The sequence below is a fragment of the Mytilus galloprovincialis genome, chromosome 14 (assembly GCF_965363235.1).
Source record: "Mytilus galloprovincialis chromosome 14, xbMytGall1.hap1.1, whole genome shotgun sequence".
NCBI classification, from domain to species: domain Eukaryota; kingdom Metazoa; phylum Mollusca; class Bivalvia; order Mytilida; family Mytilidae; genus Mytilus; species Mytilus galloprovincialis.
The window spans coordinates 19,781,948-19,808,844 of record NC_134851.1 but is presented as its reverse complement, the minus strand read 5'-3'; the positions used below and the strand labels follow the sequence as shown (position 1 = coordinate 19,808,844).

General features: G+C 32.2%; 2 protein-coding genes across 8 annotated transcripts in view; both read left to right on the top strand.

Moving 5' to 3' along the window:
- The first annotated feature begins 1,155 nt into the window (after positions 1–1,155).
- Positions 1,156–26,700, top strand: LOC143059385 (myosin light chain kinase, smooth muscle-like). The gene is made up of 10 exons (XM_076232876.1): positions 1,156–1,315; positions 1,958–2,098; positions 9,048–9,228; positions 19,946–20,083; positions 20,693–20,815; positions 21,144–21,380; positions 22,080–22,239; positions 22,798–22,973; positions 25,675–26,138; positions 26,509–26,700. Exons 1-10 carry the CDS (start codon positions 1,199–1,201, stop codon positions 26,698–26,700), a joined length of 1,929 nt encoding a protein of 642 aa, XP_076088991.1. The 5' UTR covers positions 1,156–1,198.
- The window catches only part of LOC143059765 (twitchin-like), an 83,108-nt gene continuing 82,725 nt past the window's right edge, over positions 26,515–26,897 (top strand). For 5 of the 7 annotated variants that reach the window (XM_076233325.1, XM_076233329.1, XM_076233324.1 and 2 more), the window contains exon 1: positions 26,515–26,696. The gene's annotated coding sequence lies outside the window, so the exon portion shown is untranslated. The remainder of the gene's footprint in view (positions 26,697–26,897) is intronic. The other 2 variants (XM_076233327.1, XM_076233328.1) reach the window with 1 other exon arrangement.

Below are 26,897 nucleotides of genomic sequence, written 5' to 3'. Positions count from 1 at the left end.
CCAAAAAAGACTAAATTAGTTAACTTAAGTCACTTTTAATTGATTAAAAAATTTGGGTTCATATTAGAAATAATTATTATTTTATTTTAAAGATACCTTGGTAGATATATGTGTGTGTATAGTATAAACCTAAAAAAATGGACTTTAAATTTTTCTTATAAAAGAAATTTAAAAAAAAGAAATTAATTACCATGTTTTTATCTGTACAAGAATAGGAAACAAGTACATTTGTGTGTATAGGTATATATACATATATATTATTGGTCTCATAAATGATTGATATATTATTCATAGGCATTCAGTTTGATCTTGGGTGATCCAGCTAATGCCTTTGAAGATTTGATGAACAGACCACTGGAAAGAATTCATGAATATATAGAACTTCTCAAGGTAGGTAGTACTAATTATACAAAGTTATTACTTTTATATGTTATATACTAGGAAAATATAAGTGATTGGATGATTGTTGTTAACAGGATGTTCATTAGCAAATCTTTACCGCCAATGGTCTGTGTTTGCTTAGGGGAACTCGGGCTTCTACACTTATTAAAACTGGCCATAATGAAATAGCCAATTGTGCTGAAAGCGCACCATCAATCAATGATATGTGACAAGAGAATCTTTGCTATTTCAAGTATTACAAGAACAAAAGATGCCATATAATAGATACAAAAAAACATACCTCTGAAAGGGTTACAGAACACCAAAGGGAGTTAACTCTTTTGAAAAGTCAGCTGAAAGTTGTAATCACATAATTAAAGGAAAATCAAACTTCTCAACGATTGAAACTGCTATATATCCAATAAAGTTATTCCTGTTAATTTTAACATTCAAATTTCTTGAAATTTAAAAATTGTTGTCAATAGGTTAAAGTAAATATTTTGTAAAAATGTTATGAAAATAAATTTGTCAAATCTATTTTATTCTTAAGTGTTGGGTACCCCCTTTATATAATCTTGGTACTATTAAATTTAATCGAAGTTATTTAATGTTCTATTTATAAAGATGCTTTAGTTATTGGGGATTCTGCAATAAATAATTTTCAAACAGAATCCTGAAAAAATTCACCAATCAGTACTGTTTCTAGAAATCAAAATACTTGTGTACTTAATATGTTTATAATTAAAGAGGTTTTACTTTCTGTCAACAGACACTGATAAAACTGACCGCCCAGTCTGGAGGAGATTGTTCAGGGTTAATGGCTGCTGTACAGATGTTAACAGAGATCTGCAGAACTATGGAAGACATTGTCTTATTGGATAAAATTGAAGGTTACCAAGGTGATGTCAAACAACTAGGACCTGTCCTGAAACATGTAAGTTGAAAAAGAATGGACTTTATTATAGTGATGATCCCATTATAATTTTTAATTATATAATTTTTTATTATTGATAAACGTGAGAGAAAAATTGTATTAACAGGAATCTTTGACACCTCTTTTTAAATGCAATGAATCCAATTCCCAACAATACTTTATTATATGTCTCAATTCTTGAGCAAAGGTAGACAACCTCTTTTTTTTCAGGCTAGCAGTACTGTTGTATCCTCATCCCTAGGTGTTCATCGTCAGTAACATGTTGTTTTACAGTAATTTTCATGGATTCTTGTTTTCAGTCATTATTTTCAAAGTTCCTAAGAAGTTGTATTTCATGGATATAAAAGGGGAGGCCTGACATTTACATCACTTACATGGTTAATTTAGCATCAAAATTAAGTTTCCCTGCTAAATCCTATTTCTCTGTTACTACTGTTATTCATCATTATTGGTTGGTTACCAATTTTCATTGCATAGGTAAACCATGAATTCAAATGTTCAAAGAATAACACATTTTCTATATGGTTGTAAAGAGACTTTGGGAAAACATAATATCCATGAAAATAAGTAAATAGGTAGTATTAGTTTAAGGATTGCTATTTTATCATTACATATTAACTTTTTTTTAAATTTTATAAACAGGAAGATGTCAAAGTCAAAGTAGACAAAGACTCTGAATCTGAAGGTCAAAGACATGTTATACTATTTCAAGACAAGATTATGGTAACCAAGCCAATGACCTCTGACCCAAAGGGCAAGCTAGAATTTGAAAAGATTATTGAGGTAAGATGGTGTTTTTTTATAAATTATACTTAGCATGTGACATAGATATACAGAACATCAGTTCCTGAGTTTAACCTGAGCGACTTATAAATTACAAGTTGTTTTCCTTATACCAATTTTGATAGCAATTAGACATCGCAATGAAGTCAGTCAGCCAGCGAGTTTTAGCGATTTTCAAAACTTGGTGGCTGCCAGGACCTGTTTTTCCTTGATGGAATCAAAAAGTGAGACATATACTATATCAATGCTGATTCCATTGGAAGCAGCATTGTCAACAATGTATAAGTTTGTGATTAGGTTAGTTCATGGTGAACCATTAGTGGTATTTCAAAGATATTTATATTTGGTATGCAGTTGTATTAATTAGAATAAGCACATCTCATTTCCTAGGAGATAATTTGGGAGATCCGTTTGCGCCAAAAATGTGTCCTTTTGCGCCACAACTTATTTCCTCCAATGCTACATTTGCACCACCTGTTTTAAAATTACATGGTATCATTTGTACTAAAAATAAAGCATATGATTGCGCCACTTAGAAGAAAAATGATTTCCTTCCTACTTTATTCTGCAAATGTTTTCTTTTCTGAAACATACTTTCTTCTTACTTCTGCTGCATGGTTACTTCCCAATTTAATATATGTAGTAGCTTGTAACTTCACTTTATTGTCCAAAAAAACAAACATTGAAGGATGAAGTGCATAAAAACAGTTCATAATAATTCCTGTGGAATGCTTCTGCTCAAATACTGGTGCGTCTTGCTGTAAATAGAGATTCAGTCTATACTGATTGTGGGAACAGAGCACTGTGTCATTAACATATGTGGCTAAAACATTATCAGCAAAACCTTCTATTTTCTTCTCTTTTGGCATATCTTGTATTAAATATTCAGCAAAGTAATAAGTTTTCTTCTCTCTCTGTACATGGACTGTCTAATGCATTACAAGTCATTTCACTCCAGATGCTCATCTTCATGGTGAAATATCTCCGAACATATGATACTTTTTGAGCAAAAAAAAAAGAATAAAAATAAATCGTTAATATTTATAATAAGTATATATGTGTACAGGTAAATGGCGCAATTGATACATTTAAAAAAATATTTTTTTGCTGGAAATGATACCCCTGAAAAACAGTAATTGGCACAAAAGGACTGCTTGCTGATAATTTAGCCCTGTCCTTGAGTCATGATCTATTGACTTTATAAAATTGAGAATGGAAATGGGGAATGTGCCAAAGAGACAACAACCTGACCATAGAGCAGACAACAGCAGAAGGTCACCAATAGGTCTTCAATGCACTGAGAAATTCCCGCACCCAGAGGCGTCCTTCAGTTGGCTCCTAAACAAATATATACTATTTCAGTGATAATGAACGCCATACTTAACTCCAAATTGTACACAAGAAACTGAAAGTTAAAATAATACAAGACTAACAAAGGCCAGAGGCTCCTGGCTTGGGACAGGCGCAAAAATGTGGCGGGGTTAAACATGTTTGTGAGATCTCAACCCTCCCCCATACCTCTAGCCAATACAGAAAAGTTAACGCATAACATTACGCACATTAAAATTCAGTTCAAGAGAGGTCCGAGTCCGATGTCAGAAGATGTAACCAATTTAAATGTTTTGCATAAATTCAGGTTAAGTTTGGGACTAGATCAGTTTATTTAAGATGAACCACAAATTATTAAGTCAGTGATATATGGTGTGCAAGTGAATTTGCATTTGTAAGTATCATTTCCATAGAGATTATATAGCCTCACTCCCTCATCATGGTTCTTTAACTTTGAAACTTTAACAATGTTTAAAGAGAAGGAGTAATGATAGGTCAATGATTTTTGGTATACATGCAGTTTTCGGCTTTTTGGTTTACAGTATTTCCAAAATTATTGTGTGCACTTATTACTGCAATTGACAAACAATGGACACAAATTGGAGATACATTATTGTAATTTTGGGAAATACTGAATACAAATTTAAGATCAAAGTTTTTATTTTTGCAAACAGATCCAGTCACATATTTGTAACAATAAAAACATCGCAATAATTTCTGAATTTACACTTAAAAATTATTTTCTATTTTATCTCTTTACCATTTACTTCTCATGGTTCCTCTTAAGAAAAATTCGTCATTGGATATTATTTTGCTTGAGTACTTTTGTACTTTTAGAAGACAGTTTATACTGCAGCAAAAGATTATGATTTAAACTTATTGGAAAGTATATAGAATTGAGTTATCTCCCATTGATTATTTGAGAAGGTTTAACATAGCTTTTAATATATATGACTTTGTTTTTTAAAACAACTGATTGTCCATTTGTTCTAAATAGAAACATTATGATAAAATATCGGTGGAAATTCTTGCTATACAAAGAAGGAAATACATTACGAAATAAAATAAGTCAATTTTTTGGTGTTCTAATTTTCACTCTTTTGCATGAACCCCCTGAGGGGTTCATGCTTATATATTGGCGAGTTTTGGATGTGTCTATGGGCCACTCGATATCTCTCGGCCGGAAGTCAAAATAAAATTCTCGGAATGTCTCGAAATTTTTCGGTCATTTATACAGGTCTTAACAGGTTGTTATCTACGTCTTTGATATGATTCCTTGATGTCCCTTGACGACGCAATTATATTTGTTTTAAAACAACCGCTGTACACTGTGTGTATCTAGGTTAATTATAACGTGGTATTGCCTGTTGACTCGATAACATGTAAACTAATTATGTTTGAAGATTTAACCACGGGATACTGTGTATTTCATCATAGACTTACGAGAGAGAACATTCTGGTTAAAATACTAATATTAGATCAGAAAACAGAAAGATAATATTCTTATCAAAAGTATTTAATTCAATTGGAATCAAAGAAATATATACGAAATATATACTGTATTTATGTTTCTGAAGAAACTAATAATAATTGAAATCAGAATATTTTCAGAGTTGCAATTAAGAAATAAGTATTGTATATGACAATATACTCTGCTTTGGTATTTTTAAATACTCATTTGTAAAGGAAACATAAAAATTAAATCTAAATAAATTCTTGCATCCTACAAAAAAAAATGTTTATAAAAAATAATTATTATATTTCTACGTTAATTATTTCATACCATTTTAGTATTTACTTTTATGAGTAATTATTGTTTATTTTTTTGTATTGTAATATCCATAAAACGGAAAGTATAAAGGTAAATTTATTCAATATCTAAATTTTAAACGGTCGTGAATAAGAATACTTGTGTGTTTTCTAATCATAAAGCATGATTTTAAATCCTGGCACCTCACAACAACCGTAAAATGATTTACAATAATAACAACAAAATTTAATTACAATTATATTAGGCCACACCAGTTTGATTCCTTGTTCGACGGACCCGCCCGCACCTATTTTTTTCAAAACAGAATTTTTTTATTTTTTTTATATTCCCGCTTCCCGCATCCGGAAATGTAATCATGTCTATTTCCCGCACCGTTTTTTTGTAAATATTATAAAAAGATATCAACTTTGGTTTCTTTCCCCCTTACTTATATTCCCTATCAAAAAATGTTCGTTGTTAGAATAAAGTACAAAGAACTTCTGAAGGATTTGCCTTCAGCTGCAATTATATTGTATGCTGGCAAAACAAAACTATCTATAGCCGCTGCATGTTTATGCACCTGTCCTGATTGATTCAGGGTCCTGTCGTTCAGCAGTTATCGTTTGTTGGTGTTGTTCATTGGTATTTTCCCGTTTGGATATATAAATTAGCTCGTTGGTTTTCCTGTTCGAATTGTGTACGCTTATAATTTTGGGATCCTTTATAGCTTGCTGTTTGGTCTGTATCAAAGCCCTGTGTAAAAGGCCGTACTTTGACCTGTGTTTGTTATTGTCAGGTTGAGAACAACCCTCCCTCAGACAAGGGGTCATTTTACTGATGTAGAAAAGAAAATAGAAATACCAAGGATTTGTATAGTTCTTCTATACAAAACCTTTGAAAACTTAGAATTTTGTACTCAAAAAGAGGAGAGTTACATCATATTTTAAACTTTTTCTAAAAGAGGGGTCCACTTATTTTGAATAATATTAAACTGTTAAAGTAAATGTGTTAATTTAACATGGTTAAAGTCCAGGAATATTACAAAATTCTTGGACATGTTTTGACCATTTAAAACTAGATAGATATATAGTTCTTTGAGAAAATATGAGCCCTTTTGTACAAACAAATATATTATAACTTATATTGATCCCTCATAAAACATGTAAAAGGGATATTTATAACATTAAGGGGTTGCCCCCAAACTGATTATGACTTGGATGGAGAATTGTTTCATTGTCAGTCACACATACATAGACCAGATTTAATTATTTCTTGGTGAACAGGGAAAAAATACTTCAGAAATTAAAGAAATGTAAAAGAACAAGTTATAAATCAAGTTTTATTATTGTCAAAACCTACTATTTTATGTTTACAAAAAAAAAAATATAATCGCTCGCCTTTACTTTTCAAGCTTCGCCTCAAAAATTTGCAAATTAAATATTTTTTTATTAAAATTTTCAAATCGCTCGCTCGCCCCAAATTTTGGAGTCCAAAAATCCGTAGAACAAGAAATTAAATTGGTGTGGCCTTAATGCTGATTGTTCTATACTGTTTTAGTATGGATTTAGAAGTCTTTGCTTATAGTTTGTATAGTAATATATTCACAAAGTGGAATGTTAGAATTTAAAAATAGATTCAATCGATAAATAAAATGTCCATCCGTAAATACTTGACGTTCTTGTATGGATATTATATATATTCAAAAGAATTTGAAAAAAAATACTAACAGGAACGTTAGTTTATTATAAAATTTTAATTCAATTTTTGTTTGTTTGTTTTGATAGTTTAACCTTATAGCATCTACATATTTGTACTATGGTACTGTTTTGAAAATTGCATTCACTGTGTTGACCAACTATCCTTCACGTCTTGATTCATTCACATTATAGATCACATTCCAAAAGCAAACTATTTTTGCATTCTAAAAAAATCTGGATAAAATGACAATAAATCCGGAGTCAAAACCTTTAATGTAGGCCATTCGACATTGGAATTCAACAATAAGTTTAAGATATGTGATGACGCAAATGCGTATTCTTTTCCTGAGTATCAGTGAGATGCTTTCTATTTACTATTTCGTGCGCTGAAATACTACTTGCATGCAATCCTATTTTAAAACTCACTCGTTAAAGCTTATTTTCGTTTTTGTTATCTATAAATTGATGACAAGGTAGAAAGAGCTTCACATGTGACTTTCAAGCACGGTCATCATTACTAACTGTATTCTAACCTCGAGTTGTTTCTCTTTTGTTTCTTTTTTGAGTCACTGTTCTATTATAAACTTTGACCTTTTCGAAAAGCTAAGGATTGTCTACCCAAGGAATAGATTCCTTAACTTGTAATGTATTTGGCCGCCTTTTAACTTTTTTCATTCGAGCGTCACTGATGCTTTTTTTGTAGACTTAACTCGTGTCTGGCGTACATCATTTTAATTCTGGTATCTTTTTTATATTTGCATACCTTTTTATATAAATTGGTTATTTTAAAAGTGTGTACAGGTATTCCTAAACTTCTGAATTAATAAATTCTTCAGCAAAACTAAGTTTCCCTGTAAAATCAGGAAACCTTAAAATTTGGGATGTTTTATGAGACCAAAATAAGTCTCTTCATAAGAGTTCCAAATCAATTGCATGCCACAGGTTTCACCGCATACAACATCTACCATGAGTAAAGACAGCTTCAAATACGAGTTGAGAACATATAGACATTCATGTAGGAAACAAAATATAAAGATATGATAGTTAAAATAAATGCATCTAGAGTTCCAGATTATAAAACAAACTTAGTGCATAAATTTAAATTGCGATAGTTAAATTGTGCAATTTGCATAAGTCATCCGGTTAGTAGAAATCAGGATTTGCCAAAGGGTTATAATAGGAAAAATTATGTACATTCCTAAGTAATAAATAGAATAGTCGAGCTTTAAAATAACCATTCAAACAGAAGCTGTAAATATATACTTTCATCTGGCTTTTTCTATTCACAGTCAATTATTTCAATTCAAAAGCAAACACAAATTCAGCAACAATCTTTTGGTGACCCGGCAGTCAGCAGTCATAGGTTCATGTATTGCTTTTCTTTTTTTAAAGAAAGCAACTTGTTCATCTATACGTATACATAGGCTTAAAACATTGTTACAATACAACCAAATGTGTACAGTTGTGAACTTATTTTCTTGGATCCCAGGCAAATCTTTAATTTATACTGTTTAGATTATAAGAAAAAAAAAATATTGAGCACAAAAAACATGTTTGTAAAGTTTTATGATTTTGTTGAAAGATGTTTGTTTAAAATTCAGTGGCAATCATTTCTTGCATATTTAAGGAAAACAAGATTTATAACAATTAATCTTTTATGAAGGTTTTATAAAATTGGGTTAGATTAACTTTGTTGAAGTATACAATTTTTACTGCCAAGTGATAAACTAATTTGACCCCACATTAAGAAAATAAATGTTTTCACAAACAGGAAGCATTGGCAGTCTTCCAATTTAGTCATCAGATAAAAACTTTTTATTAACCAGAAACTGCTATTCAAATAAAAATATTTATTCTCCTTTCCTTTATATTTATAAATAAATGTTTATTCTTTACATCTACCTTAAAATAATCAAGATCTCACTGTATCAGATCTCAGTTAAGATAAATAGTATTACACTGTAACTAAATGTTTAGATAATTATGATTTTACTGTATATCAGCATTCCTTATCTCTCTTGCTTGTATGCCAGAATTTCTAACAGGTATATCTTATAATTTGTGTGTGCTACTTTATATCAGATTCTTGCTGCATGTCTTCAACTATTTCGTAAAATATTTTTGATTCCGCCTTCTTAATGTTATTATGTCATAGAAATCTATTTTTAAATAGCTAAAAGACTTATCTGTTGGTAAACAAAGGGAAACAGATGGATCGTCATCATGTACTATTGAATTGTGGGAAGACAAATCGTTGGAATTAAGTGCATCACCATCGCTGAAGCTACAAGTACAAGATATTCATGCAAAGCAAGCTTGGGTGAGAGACATACAAGAGGCAAAGAAAAAACTAGGTAAGCTTTTTAAAATTCATATGATGGGGTAATAATATTTTTGGAATGTAGATTTAGGGGGTAAAAAAAATTTTGATTTTGGATATAAGGGAATAAAAAAAAAGGGGGGATGTGAGCTACAAGTACAAGATATTCATGCAAAACAAGCTAGGGTGAGACACATATATACAAAGGCAAAGAAAAAACTAGGTAAGCTTTTTGAAGTAAATATAACTTTGGTAACACTTGCTACATGTCCTTTCCTTATTATTTTTTTTCAATTTTGCCTCTTTAACAATTTTACTGCTATAACTAAGAGATTACCATTACACTTACATTTCTCCAAGGGCAATCAGTATACTGGCAGTTCGCAGTATAAACATATTAATTGGTAGGAAAGAAATAATAAAAAAAAGGTAATTGCAGCAAGTCTAATTTAAGGAGTATTGATGTAAGGGATTAGAAAAAGGGGAATGTGAGATATAGGGGTAAAAAGGCAGGATCTGGGAAAAAGAAAAGAAAAAAAGGGAAGGGAGGGAAATAAAAAAAAAAAAAAGCAGATTTGGGAAATGAGCACCCCTATGTCACCCCTCCTTCTCATTTTAAAGGTTAAATATGAAGCACATCATAATATTTTTAATTAAAAAAATTTAATTTAAAGGTGGATTTCAAGAGTAATGAAATTGATGAAATATTTGTTTATCAAGTCTGATAGATCACTAGGAAAAATTGAAAATTCGCCACCTGTTGAGTGTCAACAATACTGTTTAACCCTTGACCTGTTGTATCCGCCATCTGAGTTCATATGATGCTGAGAAAAGTCATTGACACTATCAACATGTTCTGACAAGGATTAATTTTTTAACCTAAGACTTGTAATTAATTGAGATTCTATAGTCAAATATAATAAGATCAAAATATTATTGTAGATAAAAGTACTGTTTATGTCATAAAATCCAGACATATGACCATTTTTTTTTTACCTCAACAGCATTCAAGATATAATACAAACTCTACAACAACCTTAACAATGCATATGGACAAGGGGCATTGGTTGGCCAAGTGGTCTAAGTAGTTCTACTACCATAATCACTTTCCAGTCAAAACTTGGGTGGTGAGATTGAACCCTGCTTGTATTAGTGCACTCAACTCCAATCTTAATAGACTAGGATTGTCGGTTTCCCTATTGAAGGTCAGTGGTTTTCTCCGGGCACTCTGACTTCCTCACCAATATAGACTGGCCGCCACAATGTAGTCCAAAAATATTGAATTAAATTCCTTACAATTCTTTTATATAGCTCTTACGTTAGAATTCTTATTATTCTTTATTATTTGTTGGATACAGATTTCTGTGTTTTGGTGTTCAAATTGGAACCACAAATTTGAAGGTTCAACAAAGTAAATTTCAATAGACTGTTTTACATGCAGACTGAAATTTGGTTAATACACATAAAAATTAGGGTGTAAAACAAATGCAAATAAATATCAAACAGATACCTTCCATTATTACACACCCATAATCATTATAGAACTATTAGTTTTATGCAATTCTCAGTTGGTATTAATAAAACACAACTATTAAAAACATATGGTCTAAATATTATGCAATCAATTTAAGTGCCAATATATTCTATGCATAAACAAATCAAAGTTACATCAAGTGAAAAGGAAAACAATTTTGTTTGATAGTCTTTGCAATTTATTTTGAAGTTAATAATAGATTTATGATGATTAACTAAAATAATTGAATTTTCATTTAGCAGTAGATCCAAGATTAGTAGATTAATTGCTAAAGTAGTCTTGTCTGGTAAGACCACCCTATGGATATCTCTGAAATATGAAACTGGTTTCATGTCATTAGATATCTGACTTGGAGGATTGTATCAATGGCATGCATTTTACCTAGACTAATTAAAATTGTTAAAATGCTGACCTATTTATTTTCTAAATTTTCTCCTCACTGAAGATTTCATCTTTCATTTAGTTTAATAATCTGGATGTACAGTGGCGGATCCAGCCATTTTAAAAAGGGGGGTTCCCAACCCAGAGTAAAGGAGGGGTTCCAACTATATGCTCCCATTCAAATGCATTGATCGGCCAAAAAAAAGGGGGGGTTCCAACCCCCGGAACCCCCCCCCCCCCCCCTGGATCCGCCACTGATGTACCACACAATGCATATGCACAGTGACACCAATAGTCACCAACCAACTCCCCTTCCCCTCCAAAAAAAATAATAGCAAAAAGATATTACAGGTTGAAAAATACCATTGAGATTATTGTGAATGTTGAATTGTCACAATATCATTCCTTTCCCTTAAATATGAATTACTCAGGCAATGATAACTGTGTCATCAGTCTAGAATTTCTCCACATTTCTTTACATACATGTATGACTGGTGCATTGTACATGTATTTCTAGAATAAATATGTGATCAATCACATGAAGAAATTGTAGTAAGAATAGGGTAAATGGCACATAGTGTTGAAGGCTGCACTGTGACGTGTTCTGCTATAATGTCTTCGTCATTTGAACTCTGGTGGAATTATTAGTTGTCTCATTGGTAATCCATCATACCACATCCCCTTATTTTTATATTGAACAATTGTGTACTTATACTAGATCAAGAGTTAAGACAGTAGTGTTATAATGAACTGTAAGTTTCTTAAAACATACTTTATGGAAACTCTTCTAGATTTGAAATAACATAAAGATACTTGTTAATTGTTAAAGACAGCATAGTTTTTTGGCTGGAATGCACAAAGTGCAAAACTTACATCAGGTGGGTAAAAGTGGGTCCCTATTTTGTGTAAAAATTCTCTTACAGTTTTCAACCCAGATTCCACTGGCAGATCCAGAAATTTTCATAAGGTGAGGCCCACTGACTGCCTAGGAGGCCTTCTCTAGACATGCTCCAGTGATTCCTTATATAATAAACAAAATTTTTTCCACAAAGGTGGGTAAGTGGGGAGACTGGGCCCCTTGCTTCCTCTTAATCCTCTTAATCCTCCTCTGGATTCTTTAAATTTACTGACAGTTGTGCACCTGCTACTATGGAATTGTTTTTTAAAAAAAAACTTTTCGCCTACCTTCACAGTGGTAAACTTTTGCAAAAATCTTCTCATCTGAACATAATTTCAAAATTTGATAGATTTGTTTGAGGTAATATAATTTTGCTTAGAAGCTGTATATATCATTGACATATTACCCTTTGGGGGATCCAGGATTTTTGAAAGGGAGCATATTTGTTGACAATTGAATTTTTTCGGCAGAGCAATTCAAGTTGAAAAAATTCTAGATAAAAAAAAAATTGGCCATGAAGGTGTATTATATGTAGCTTACACCCTCTTTCTCATCCGTTCCTATGAATTAAAAGGAAAAAAACTCCAGGGCGTTTATAGCCTATAACAGTTTAGTAAGTTTAATCTTTAAAAAAAACAAACTTTTACTAAAATCAAAATAACCTGAAAAAAACGTTTGAGAAAATGTCAAACTATTAAACTGTCACATGATCTTCTCTTGTCATAACATACATATACATCTACTTAGTCAAATAAATTAGGAATATGCTCAGTGGCGGCTCCAGAACTTTTGTAAGGGAGGGCCCGCTCCAGTCACCCTTCAGTGATTCCCTATATAATCAACCAAATTTTTTCCCCTGGATCCGCCTAAAAAGAAGATCATTCGTTCGTTAAATTGAGACTCAAGGGCTCTATACAATAAAAAAAGTAATTACAAATTTAAGTTGGTCTTGAATAATTCTATCATGCTGTAATAAGTAAGAAGTAGAAATTTTCAGGTCTTTTGTCATCTCTTTTGAATGCCATTGCAATCGTCAATCAATTATCTCATTGGCAGTGATACCACATCTTCTTATTTTTATGTTACCACACCTACATATTGATGTTTCATTGTTTAGGAATTTTAAAAGAAATTGTGGAATTTGATCATGATGATAGATGTATCATCTGTTTCCATGGTAACTGTTTTGATATCTTTTCAGATCATTGATAAGTTCCAATACACATCTTATTATCAGTGTAAACGTCTGTTATATAATTTGATGTAGATGGATTTTGGTTAACCCATGCTTATAAGTGTACCTGTTGCACATTTTGTACATAGAATTAAAATAACATTTATTGCATCAGAGTTATTAAAACTTCAAAAGTTGATTTCGGACAAAATTTTCTACATTGCATGTTTCTTTTAAAGTGTTTTTTTTTCTATGTCTATGGAAATTTTTTTTTTTGAAAATGGCAATGTTTAAATTAAGGCCTTAAATGTATTCTAAAGCTAAACAAAAACAAAAAAATACAAAGGAGTAGGTCTGGTAAGGGCCGATTTTGGCCTCAAATTTCAGGTTCATCAAACGAAAGATTTTGGACACTTTTTAATCACTTAAGTGTCTATTTAAATTGATTCAATAAGTTCAAGTAAAAGATTTTAACTGATTTAGTCATTAAAAACACTCCAATTCAAGCTTAAATATGAAAAATCTATCAAATATGCCAAAAAACGTCACTGTTAAGATAGTCTTTGTCAAAAATGAAAGTGGCCGCATCCGTGTTCATCCTCAACCTTTATATATGTTATGTATTATCATCAAATACAACTTGCATTTCAATATTATGAATGAACACGAATGCGGCCACTTTCATTTTAGACGGAAACCGTCTAAAATTTAACTAAAAGGCTCAAATTGTGAAGATTTCAGTAATTTAGCATGACTTAATGATGCTAGTACCCGATATGTGTGCAGTGTATTGTCAAAAACAGGCCATATTTATGTAGCAGAAGCATTCTACTTTCCAATAAATAAGTAAAAGATTACATTTGCACACTTTTGTCAAAAAACTATATTCTGGGGCCAAAAAGGGGTCTTACTGAACTTACTCCTTTCAATAGGAACAATGCTAAAACAAACAGTATGAACCACAAACATCTTGACTCCTCATCTTAAAAATAGATACAAGCAAAGACAGACACAAAATTAAGTGGGATTAGAACATGACAATTCTTTTACTCCAAAACCTTCCCTTTTGCCTATCTTAACCTTATATATCAAACTAAAACATAGAATATGAAAACATGCACATTGCAGTTTCAAACATGATTATTACTCAATTTATTTCACTTGACTGGGCGGAGCTGTCCCGTTGGCTCATAATAAACCAGTCCATCTATAGATAGGTGGGTTAGGATAAACTCATCAATGAAGTGTCCAGTCATTATTTTGTAAATTCCTTTGATGACACTGATAGATGATTATAAATCACTGATAATTATAACAGCAATCATCCTAATCACACACATTTTTAAATAGACTGTCCTTATGCAAATTAAAATGTAAGCTCCGCCCGATCAGTTGAAATAACATTGGTAATATCAGACCACTTAATTGAGCAAAGAAAATAGGGCATAACTTATAAAACCGGATCAAAATGTTCTTTCTGCATTTTGTCAAAATGATTGATTGTTTTAAGTTTTAGAAAAAAAACAATATGTATGAATAATTTGGAAAATGCAACTAAGACAGATTATAAATATATGATCTATTTTGCTAATCAAATCCCCTGGTTTCATTAGCAATTAATAACACAGGAAGAAACCTTAGCGTCATTGTTGTAGTGCTAAGGGACATTGTTCACAACTATTAGTGCAATAAAATATTTAAAGTTGAAAAAAAAAGGGAAAAAAAAGAAAAAAATATACCATTGATAGATTTAGAGACTAAATTGAACCTGAAACATTGCAAGATGAAGCCAGCCATAAAGAACTCAACTGGTGAATTAATTAGGCTACTGTAACCATAATCAAATGATTCATCAAAACTATTTGGGTCACATCTTTTGGGAGATCAGTCATTTTAATGATTAATATGTCTAATTTAGTTACTTATAAATATTCAGGTTGCAAAAAATTCTTATAAAGTGATGCATTTGATCAGATCTGTGTGGAATCTCAAAATTTAGTATGACATGGCTATAAGTGAACACTATAAGAAATTGCTGTATCTTTGAATACTTTATATTACCGTATAGCGGGTTATTTTCGCTGGTGTAAAATTTAGCGATTCACGTTGAATAAAAGAGGGACGAAAGATACCAAAGCGACAGTCAAACTCATAAATCTAAAACAAACTGACAACGCCATGGCTAAAAATGAAAAAGACAAACAAACAACAGCACACACGACACAACATAGAAAACTAAAGAATAAACAACACGAACCCCACCAAAAAACTAGGGGTGATCTCAGGTGCACCGGAAGGGTAAGCAGATCCTGCTCCACATGCGGCACCCGTCGTGTTGCTTATGTGATAACAAATCCGGTAAATAGTCTAATTCGGTAGGTCACATTCATGAAATGGAAGGGGATTGTAGTTACGACGTAAGGAACATATCCGATATCATTTGTGAAATGGTTATTCCATAGCAGTCAACCAACTCGTGATGGCGTCCGTAAAATTTACGAAGGGATGATTTCAACTTCACCATTTGGAACTCTTGGTTTAATAGCTTCCTTGTGAGCAGCAACCCTCTATCAAGAAAATCATGATAGGAAATGAATAATGTATATGAAATATTTTGGCGGTTATTATTTTGGCGGATTCAAAACATTCATCAATACATTTGCATGTTCACTTTTAAATTGGCGGAATTCATTTTGGCCTTTTTGTTCTATCCACAAAATTAAACAAAAATTTACATCCCACGAAAATAACCTGCTATACGGTACTACATGCAAACTGAAAGTCCTGATCAACTACTTGCTGCTGTACTTTAAAACATTTAAGTTATGCAAAATTACTCTATGTTAAGTCACTCTGACTTAAAAAAAATAAATTTATGATGATTGTTCTGATAAATTTACATGAAAAGTTTAAACTTGTGTAACTTGTGCATATACCACATCAATAACCTAATTATTAGTGGAAGTCTTAATTTAAATTTTATCATGTGGTAGTATTTTTTGTTATTTTAGAAATTTAAAATTTCTGCTTTAATTATTATAGATGATAAGAACCACTATCGTGTGTATGAAATTGCAAAAATAGTAAAATAACTCAAGTTTTCAAAATACCATTAACATTATTGATAAATGAATGGTAAGAAGCAAATGATTATTTACATTGAATAACCTTGACAAGGTCAAAAGAATTCCTAACAACACCTCTCTGTCTGATACTTACAAGCTACAATTAGTGATGATTACTTGTTATGATTTTTCTGATCAGCTGTTATATGGGGCTCCATAAGGATATCCAGAAATTTTACAGTAGCAGAATGTTAACTTTCCATCTCATATTTAAAGATAAGAAATTAAACTAAATTACTATAATGATAGCCCAGCACTTATACTTTGAGGCGTTCTTAAAATGAATGGACGTGAAAGGTTTTACTCATTGTTGAAGGCTGTAAAGTATAGTTGTCAGTTTTTTATGTCATTTGGTCTCTTGTGGAGAGTTGTCTCATTGGCAATCATACCACACATTTTTGTTTTTTATGTTGCTATGTAGTTTTGCTTTGGATGAAAATTTAGTTTTGCTTTGAATGAAAAAAATGTCTTCATATAAATTCAGTAGTTGATCCATTTAAACTCAGCAATTTATAAAGAAGTTATTCATTTTACTATAAATTGCTTACCCGGTATAATGCACATTCAGGGATCTGACATAGGACCTTTATAATAAGTAAGAATTGTAATTTAGAGGGGTTTTTGGAATACAATTCAGTTATAGGGTTATAATAATTTCATGTTTTCTGATTACACATATACTAGTAACCTTATTTGTTTTTGTTAAAGGCATACAAATTGTTTTATCAAAATATATTGATTTAAAAAAAAATATAAATTAAAAACTGGATAAATTTAAGAAAATTTACATTTACATATTTAGTAATTTTTCACCTCAAAATTCAGTTTAAGAAACTTAGAATCAATAGAAGTTTTAGGACAGCAGCTTAACAATAGAATACAATTGTAAAGATATTCTGCTGTTCTTAAATGCTATTAGACAATATTTCTTTGAGGAAATGTTGATAATTTATACAGAGCGAGAAAGGACAAGGTTCACTAATGGCACAAAATGGCCTAAAATATCAACTTTATCATAAAACACCAAAAAGGTCTCAATTTGGTTCATAAATGGGTCTATTTCAAAAGTGTAAATGCTAAATATGTCAGTTCTTTTCATAAGACTACAAGATATTCGCCAAAGTAAGCCCATTTTGGACATTTTGTCAAAATATGATGATTTTGTGCATTTTTCAGAGCTAAAAGCTTTTGAAACACCTTGGCCGCCACCTACGATCCAGAATGTGTTGTAACCAAAAGATTCCAATTTTGATATAGATTTCATCAATATAAAAACTTTTTGGATTGTAGATGGAGTCCAAGGTTAATTATGCCAAAAACAATTAAAATTATGGACAAAAAGTACCAAAATTGACCTTCTAGTACAAATTATGCTCATTTAAGGGGTCATTGCTCCATAAATAGTAAAGGAAAGTGCCAGAAAAAATATTTTTGTCTTAGTAGTATTATCACAAGTATTTCTATGTGACATTTGTAATTTTTTGCCACAATTTAAAAAACATAAAAAAATCAGGGCCAATTTTAACCCTTCGTGAACTTTCTCCTTTCTTAACTTATGAAGTAAAAATTATATTTTGACTTAAGGATGTACGTAGGTGAGGTTTTGGAAATGGTGTCAAATGTTCGGACTCCTTGGTAATTTTCCATCAATACAGGGTAAAATATTTTGCCCCATAGCACCCCTTTTTCTTTGTATAAAAGACTTCAATAGCTCATAAAAGGCCATTTTCCAAAATTTGAGCAATTTCGTAATTTTTGTTCTTTGGATTTGAGACCCAAATAATACCAATGCAAATGTAAGGTAAAAGTCCGAGTCAGCCTTTTCCCGCTTTTTTTAAAAACTCAAATATCTCGAAAAGGAGGTCCATGACCTATCAATATTTTTAGCTTTTTTTTGTTCCTTAACTGGTACTCTTTCAAAATGTAGTATCAATTTTAATTTCTTGATTTTTTAAATTTCACCTAAGTACATCCTTAAGGATTAGAATTAAGTAATTGAAAGATTGCATAAAAACATAGATTTTTGAAACATAATCAAAATTAATATTGTACAATTAGCAATCAAGTGTATCCTTAATACCATGTCTATAAACAAAAAACTCCCAAATGTCTTTCATGATTTTGTGTTAGCAGTTAGCTACTGATATAAGCTCTATCCTCCTACAAGCTGTATAATTCACTTTGACATTGAAGTATGATGCTAATGTTAAGGTGAGCTATACATCATAGGTAACAGGTAGGTAGAGGTACCAGGTACTCTTATAGAAAACCTGTCATCATTATTCTACATAATTCACATAATAAGAACAGAAAAATAGTTGTGTTCAGCTGAGGAATAAGGAATGGAGAGAATTAAAAATTCAAGGAATCTTATTTATTTTATTTTTTTTGTATTTTATATGCAAGTCTGCCAAAGTGGTTCATTTCCTCCCTAATTATTTATAAAAAAAATTGTCAATTGATGTTGAATCATTTCCTGCAGAAATCATGGTTTATTGATAATTGTTGGCTGACACTCTTTTAGGCTTAGTTAAAAAAAAATATAGAAGTTCTTTCCACTAGAAATAATCACAAAAAAACATGGTATTATAAATTTTTGACTTTTGAAAATATCATATATCATTTATTGGATGTTTTAGTTTGGTTAATGATCATTATGCACTCAGTTTTTTATGGTGGAAAAAATAGAAATTTTCTAGACTCTAAAATTTTTCTCATTTATAATGGAAAAAAGAGTGTCTATGAAAAACTGAAAAGTTATTTTAAAATTGTTCAATTTTAAAGAGCATAAAATTTTACCTCATGTCCCATTATAAATTGCTAGGTTGTTTTGATTTACAAGACATTAACCTGCTGGTAAACAGGTATCCAGGAGGACAATTAATGTCTCATTATAAATCATTAAGATGTGTCAGAATTACCAGGAGTTATTTTGATTTACAAGACATTCACCAGCAGAGATTCAAGGCTTTGAACTATTTTTGGTGAAGACAATTTGTTTGTTGAAGTAGATTTTTATCTTTTCTATCTGTTGTACAGATATTCTGAAGTTTATGTCTTGATGTTTTGGCATAAATTTGATTTTGGGTGTATTGTTTTCTTTCTGATGATGTACATGTTGCTATGGTTACAAAGTATTTTCCAAATTGAGATTATGATTACACAGACAGTGCAATGTAATTTGTACAGTAAAACCTCTGCCAGTCTGGTCTTCATTCATGTTTACATGTTTAAGGCTCTGATTGGGGAATTTTTTTTAGATATTCCGTCAGTAAATAAGAGGTTCTGAAAGGTAACTTACTATTAAGTATAAAAGTTTTATAGCTTTCTGTTCATGTACCTTTAAGCTTGAAGGTTGACACAACCCTAAAGAGATTGACAGACAAGGGATGTAACTATACTCAATGTTCAATTTCAAATATTTCAGTTCTTTTACCACAATTATTTTGTGTCACAAACCTATGCTGTGTCAAATATTCAAACACAATCCAAATTCAGTGTTTTAAGCTCAAATATAGTGTCTTTATTTGTTCAGGGTTTCGACCTCTGCAGGAAAATCCGGTTTGCTGTCACTCTGACAGCCTCTTGTTTTATTATTTATTTTGTATCGTATACATAAATTCCTTCTATCTTTTTCAGAATTACAAGAAGAAACTTTAACCATGCCAGAATTCAAACAGAAATTAAAGGGGAAGAACCTAACATCCACACCAAAAAAATCCAAACTGGTAAAAAATATTGACTCAGTGGAAGTTGAATCAGACAGAAGCTCTGATGGTTGGTATTTTGTCTTTAATTATACTAAGTTAATTTTCAGGCTCGCCAATTCAAGGAGAAACTCTCACATTTTAATTTGCTTGCTCACACATGAAATTTCTGCAACTAGGGAGGTCTAAATCTTGATTGAACAAAATGTCTTCAGTTATCCTTCAATATGGATTGATTCTTAAATTCATGGTTCTATAAAATTGACTACTGTGGATTTATATATTTTCGTGTGTACCAATTTTTGTGGATTAAAGAAAACTTAATTTCATGATTTGCTGAAGTTTGCATACAAGCCTATATAAAATGTGTTATTTTTTGTACATTTAATTTTGTTGTTCAACTGTTCCTGTGAAATCCACGAAAAATTGGTATCCAACCACAAAAGCAAATTTTGTTGAATAGTTGACTGAATTTTCTGGATTTAGGGACTTTGAAGTTTTGAAATGGCTGCTGTTAGCATGGATACAACAGAACAAGAATTTGGGGTCCTTTATCATTCTAACACAGGATTACTTTATTGCGTTTAAGTTAAGAGGGACTGTTTTTCAATATTCTACGGACCTCCAGGATTGGCCTTGTTTGAGTTTAATGTATATAAGAACTTTATATTTTTTTTAGATTTTAACATACTAGGGACCACAAGGAAGGACCTAGTTGGAGACAGATATGTAGCAGCTGAATTTGAGGATGGAACAACAAGACCTTTATTTAAAAGGAAACTACAAAAAACTATTGTAGAAGGTTTGTTAATTTTAGATAAATATGAGCAAAACCCTTATCATATGGTAATCTATAATAGCACCAAACCTTAAACAAATCAAGTGAGAAAACTACTAGCCTGATTAATGATAAAAAAAAATAATGTCAGATTGCAGACTGTAAACAAATTCATTTTCATGGCCTTTCCTGCCATTTTTGAAAACTTGAATATTTTGAATTAAATTATCAATATTTTAAGCTTATTTTGTTCTTTAACAAATGCTTTTCCAACTTAAGTATCAATTTTAAATTCTAGATTTTTAATTTCACCTAAGGACATTCTTAATAAATACTGTTATGTTCTTTGCAGAAAACTCCACAGCAAAGTTAGAATGTGAAGTTGCAGGAATACCTCAACCAAAAGTCCTCTGGTTGAAGAATAACCGTCCATTGTTTGAATCAGATCATTGCAAGGTCGTTACAGATGGGGCCACACACACACTCGAGTTTACAGACATCAGGAAAGGGGACACAGGCCTATATACGGCCAGAGCTATGAATGTTAATGGGTCCACAATCAGCACAGCAGAATTATATGTTGGAGAAGGTAGGTCAATTTGTGGAAAAAATTGCATGAATAATGAAAACCATAATGTCCTTGGATTGATAGCCACATCTAAGTCTAAATTTACCTTTGGGAGGGACCAAGTGGACTTAGAAGTTCTACTATTGTACTCACATGCCAGTCAACTCTGAGTTGAATTTTAACCTTGCTGTGGGAATGCACTTAACTACAATTTTAATTGACTAGTTAACCTATTGCAGTTAAGTGGTTTTCACTGGGCACTTCGGCTTCCTGCACCAATATAAACTGGCCACCATTAATTAGCCAAAAGTGGCACTTAAAAATGAGTTTAAACACCAATCAATCTATCAAACAACATAGTGCAGTGAGATTAATATTTCTCAGATCAATTCTTGTCCTATGCCAAACAATTGATTAGTAATGTATACTCAAATTATTCAAGTTTATACAAATGACTTGTATGTGGAAAGCTATACTGTTAAAAAGAACTAATTTATTAAAAATTACATACGCTGTGCATGTGTTATGAAAAAAAAAATTGGTTTAAGTAATAGATAAAAGAAGAAAACTCCAATTAAAAGAAGTTGCCTGAGGGAGTTGCAACCCTCAATTTCCAAAATTTAGTATCTTTAATCCAACCAATATATGGAAACCATTAATTAATTTATGGACCCTGTCTTTCTGGGAAAAAAAATGATGAGTTATGTTTGTACTTTTTAGTCCAACCATCCTTGCTGAATAAATATAAAGAAGGACTATCAGACTCCAAGTACCAGACCCCAGCTTACTTCTTCCAGATGAACAGTTGTCAAGTAGAAGAAGGGCGCTTGGCTCGCTTTGATTGTCGTGTGGTAGCTTACCCTAAACCAGAAATTGTATGGTAAGAATATACTTTTTGAAAGCCATCAGATTTTTTATGTTTTTCTTTATAATTCTATGTTATCAAATTTTTTTATGAATTTTGACATTCAATTGTTATCTGCTCTTTGGTCGGTTGTTGTCTCTTTGACATGTTCCCCATTTCTATTGTCAAATTTGTTTATACATCCTATCCCACAAGTCCTGACAGTATTCAACAAATTGCCACACAAAAAAAATATTTATTTGTTTGTCTTTAATTCAATAGAAATATTTTGAAGTTTAAAGTCAAATTTGTCATATCATTATACAATTATTATAATAAAATGAAATACACTATTGTACTATGAGAATTTTGTTATAAGCTGTGTCTCTTGGATTGAGGTAAATTGTATTTTCTTGGATATTTAATTTCATGAATTTGCTAGATTTTACAGACAAACCTATAGAAATTTTGTACTTTGTTAAACATTATATTTGAGGTTCACCTTTTAATACCCTGGAAATCCATAAACCAGCAAATAATATTGAATCCATAGTGTTTAACATTAGATGACATCAATATAAATATATTTTACAGGATGAAGGATGGAAAGATAGTAGAACCAAATGACAGATACAAACTCCTAAACTTTAACAATGAAATCTACTCCCTTCTGATCCAGAATGTTGTCAAGGAAGACATGGGAAGATATACATGCTGGGCTCACAACAAATATGGCGAGGCCATGACAGAAGCTTATCTAAATGTTATTGGTAAGTTATTAGAGCTATCAATGGCTGGGCTCACAACAAATATGGCGAGGCCATGACAGAAGCTTATCTAAATGTTATTGGTAAGTTATTAGAGCTATCTATGACTGGGCTCACAACAAATAAGGCGAGGCCATGACGGAAGCTTATCTTAATGTTATTGGTAAGTTATTAGAGCTATCAATGGCTGGGCTCACAACAAATATGGCGAGGCCATGACGGAAGCTTATCTTAATGTTATTGGTAAGTTATTAGAGCTATAAATGGCTGGGCTCACAACAAATATGGCGAGGCCATGACGGAAGCTTATCTTAATGTTATTAGTAAGTTATTAGAGCTATCAATGGCTGGGCTCACAACAAATAAGGGGAGGCCATGACAGAAGCTTATCTTAATGTTATTGGTAAGTAGTTAAAACTATCAATGGCTTTGCTCACAACAAATATGGCGAGGCCATGACGGAAGCTTATCTTAATGTTATTGTAAGTTATTAGAGCTATCAATGGCTGGGCTCACAACAAATAAGGGGAGGCCATGACGGAAGCTTATCTTAATGTTATTGGTAAGTTATTAGAGCTATCTATGAATGGGCTCACAACAAATAAGGGGAGGCCATGACGGAAGCTTATCTTAATGTTATTGGTAAGTTATTAGAGCTATCAATGGCTGGGCTCACAACAAATAAGGGGAGGCCATGACGGAAGCTTATCTTAATGTTATTGGTAAGTTATTAGAGCTATCAATTGCTGGGCTCACAACAAATGTGGCGAGGCCATGACGGAAGCTTATCTTAATGTTATTGTAAGTTATTAGAGCTATCAATGGCTGGGCTCACAACAAATAAGGGGAGGCCATGACGGAAGCTTATCTTAATGTTATTGGTAAGTAGTTAAAACTATCAATGGCTGGGCTCACAACAAATATGGCAAGGCCATGACAGAAGCTTATCTAAATGTTATTGGTAAGTAGTTGGAGCTATCAATGGCTGGGCCCACAACAAATATAGCAAGGCCATGACAGAAGCTTATCTAAATGTTATTGGTAAGTAGTTAGAGCTATCAATGGCTGGGCCCACAACAAATATGGCAAGGCCATGACAGAAGCTTATCTAAATGTTATTGGTAAGTAGTTAGAGCTATCAATGGCTGGGCCCACAACAAATATGGCAAGGCCATGACAGAAGCTTATCTAAATGTTATTGGTAAGTTATTAGAGCTATCAATTGCTGGGCTCACAACAAATATGACGAGGCCATGACGGAAGCTTATCTTAATGTTATTGTAAGTTATTAGAGCTATCAATGGCTGGGCTCACAACAAATAAGGGGAGGCCATGACGGAAGCTTATCTTAATGTTATTGGTAAGTTATTAGAGCTATCAATGGCTGGGCTCACAACAAATAAGGGGAGGCCATGACGGAAGCTTATCTTAATGTTATTGGTAAATAGTTAAAACTATCAATGACTGGGCTCACAACAAATATGGCAAGGCCATGACAGAAGCTTATCTAAATGTTATTGGTAAGTAGTTAGAGCTATCAATGGCTGGGCCCACAACAAATATAGCAAGGCCATGACAGAAGCTTATCTAAATGTTATTGGTAAGTAGTTAGAGCTATCAATGGCTGGGCCAACAACAAATATGGCAAGGCCATGACAGAAGCTTATCTAAATGTTATTGGTAAGTAGTTAGAGCTATCAATTGCTGGGCTCACAACAAATATGACGAGGCCATGACGGAAGCTTATCTTAATGTTATTGTAAGTTATTAGAGCTATCAATGGCTGGGCTCACAAGAAATAAGGGGAGGCCATGACGGAAGCTTATCTTAATGTTATTGGTAAGTTATTAGAGCTATCAATGGCTGGGCTCACAACAAATAAGGGGAGGCCATGACGGAAGCTTATCTTAATGTTATTGGTAAATAGTTAAAACTATCAATGGCTGGGCTCACAACAAATATGGCAAGGCCATGACAGAAGCTTATCTAAATGTTATTGGTAAGTAGTTAGAGCTATCAATGGCTGGGCCCACAACAAATATAGCAAGGCCATGACAGAAGCTTATCTAAATGTTATTGGTAAGTAGTTAGAGCTATCAATGGCTGGGCCAACAACAAATATGGCAAGGCCATGACAGAAGCTTATCTAAATGTTATTGGTAAGTAGTTAGAGCTATCAATGGCTGGGCCCACAACAAATATGGCAAGGCCATGACAGAAGCTTATCTAAATGTTATTGGTAAGTCATTAGAGCTATCAATGGCTGACTCTGGAGTCATATTATTTATTTTATTCAAGTATGATTGTCATGAGACAACCACCACCAGAGACCAAATCATATTATAGATTGTAGTATAGCCTTATAAAATAAACGAAACCCGTACCCCTAGTCAGCTATAAAAGGCCTTGTGTCTATTTGATAAAAAATGACAAGTTGTTGGCCATCTTAGAGGAGCAAAAAAGTCAAAATACTTATTTAACAGCTATAGCTTTGCAACTTCATATCAGATTTTTAATAAAAGTGCTTAGAATGTAAGTTTTGGTCAGCTTAAAACATATGATGTCTAAAAAAAAAATCAATCCCTTAATTATATAGACATCTCTATCAGTTGCAATTGGGTTTCTATTTCCTTGACTTTTATTCCACATGCATGTTTTTTTTTTTTTCAAAAAGAATATTTATCATTTTGTTTTATTTTCACAGCTTTTCATGATCAGCAAGAAGAAGGTGACATTTCACCACAGTTCCTGACAAGATTCTACGACCAAACATTGACCGAAGGTGTGCCTGCGGAATTACAATGCCTCATCGATGGCCGTCCATTTCCCACGATCAAATGGCTGTTTAATGACTGTGAAATCATACCAAATGATAATGTTCACATTTTACAAGAGAAAAACTTGATTGGTCTATGTATAAAGGAAGTGACCTCAAATGACCTTGGTACATACACATGTAATCTAAAGAATGCCCTTGGAGAGGCCAAATGCAGTGCAGGATTAAATGTTCTCAGTGAAAAGATCAAGAATGTTCCTGTATTGCCCAAATTTTTAAGGAAACTATCTGACCAAAATGTTAGAACCGGAGAGGGTGTCACCTTTGAAGTTGTTGTGATAGGTGAACCACCGCCAAAAGTCACATGGTTATTTAATCATAAACCAATATCGGTAAGTTTCAATTTAAACTGATATTTCAGTATACTGTGGATTTATTAACTTTTTAGATGTCAAATTGTTGTTGTTTGAAGAAAAGGTGTCATTTTGGAGATTCTTGGTTTGATTAATTTTTGTTAATTATTATTTTGCCCAGGGACATTTTACTGTGGTGATATCATTTAAAGATGTAAAAGAGGTATGAAACTGAATTGATTTGGTAATTTGATTTCCTTAAATTGCTGAATATACTACTCCAAATGTCTTGTTTCTGCATCAAGAAATTATAATAGTCAGAAAAGGAAATTTTAAGTCAAAAATAATATTAATTTGCAATAATTTATGTTTTCCATAGTTTATGCATTGAACTCAAATTTGTCTATAGGAAACTCGCCGAAGATATAAGATAAGCCAGGATGGAGATGTCTATAGACTGACCATTGAAGATTTGATCCTGGATGACGATGGTAAGATCACATGTAAAGCCGTCAACAGTGAGGGAGAAGTCTACTCCAGTGGAAACCTCCTCGTCAGAGAATCCAGGAAAGGATCAGAAAAACCAGAAGAACCTAAGTAAGTTTATGTAAAAAAAAGAAGATGTGGTATGATTGCAAATAAGACAACTCTCCAAAAGTGACCGAATGAAACAGAAATAAACAATTATACCCATACAGCATAGCAATCTATCACAGCTGTTAAATTCATCAGCACAAAAAATACTTCAGTTAACCTTTCTTAATTTTATATGGCAACTTGTTTCTGTTATAAACAGCA

Excerpts from the sequence above, each read along its gene's own strand:
- LOC143059385 (XM_076232876.1), top strand. The coding sequence starts at position 1,199 with ATGGCTGCTGTACAGATGTTAACAGAGATCTGCAGAACTATGGAAGAC. Across the intron at positions 22,974-25,674 it reads AGCTTATCTAAATGTTATTG|CTTTTCATGATCAGCAAGAA; the intron begins GTAAGTTATTAG and ends TTATTTTCACAG. Across the intron at positions 26,139-26,508 it reads TTAATCATAAACCAATATCG|GAAACTCGCCGAAGATATAA; the intron begins GTAAGTTTCAAT and ends ATTTGTCTATAG.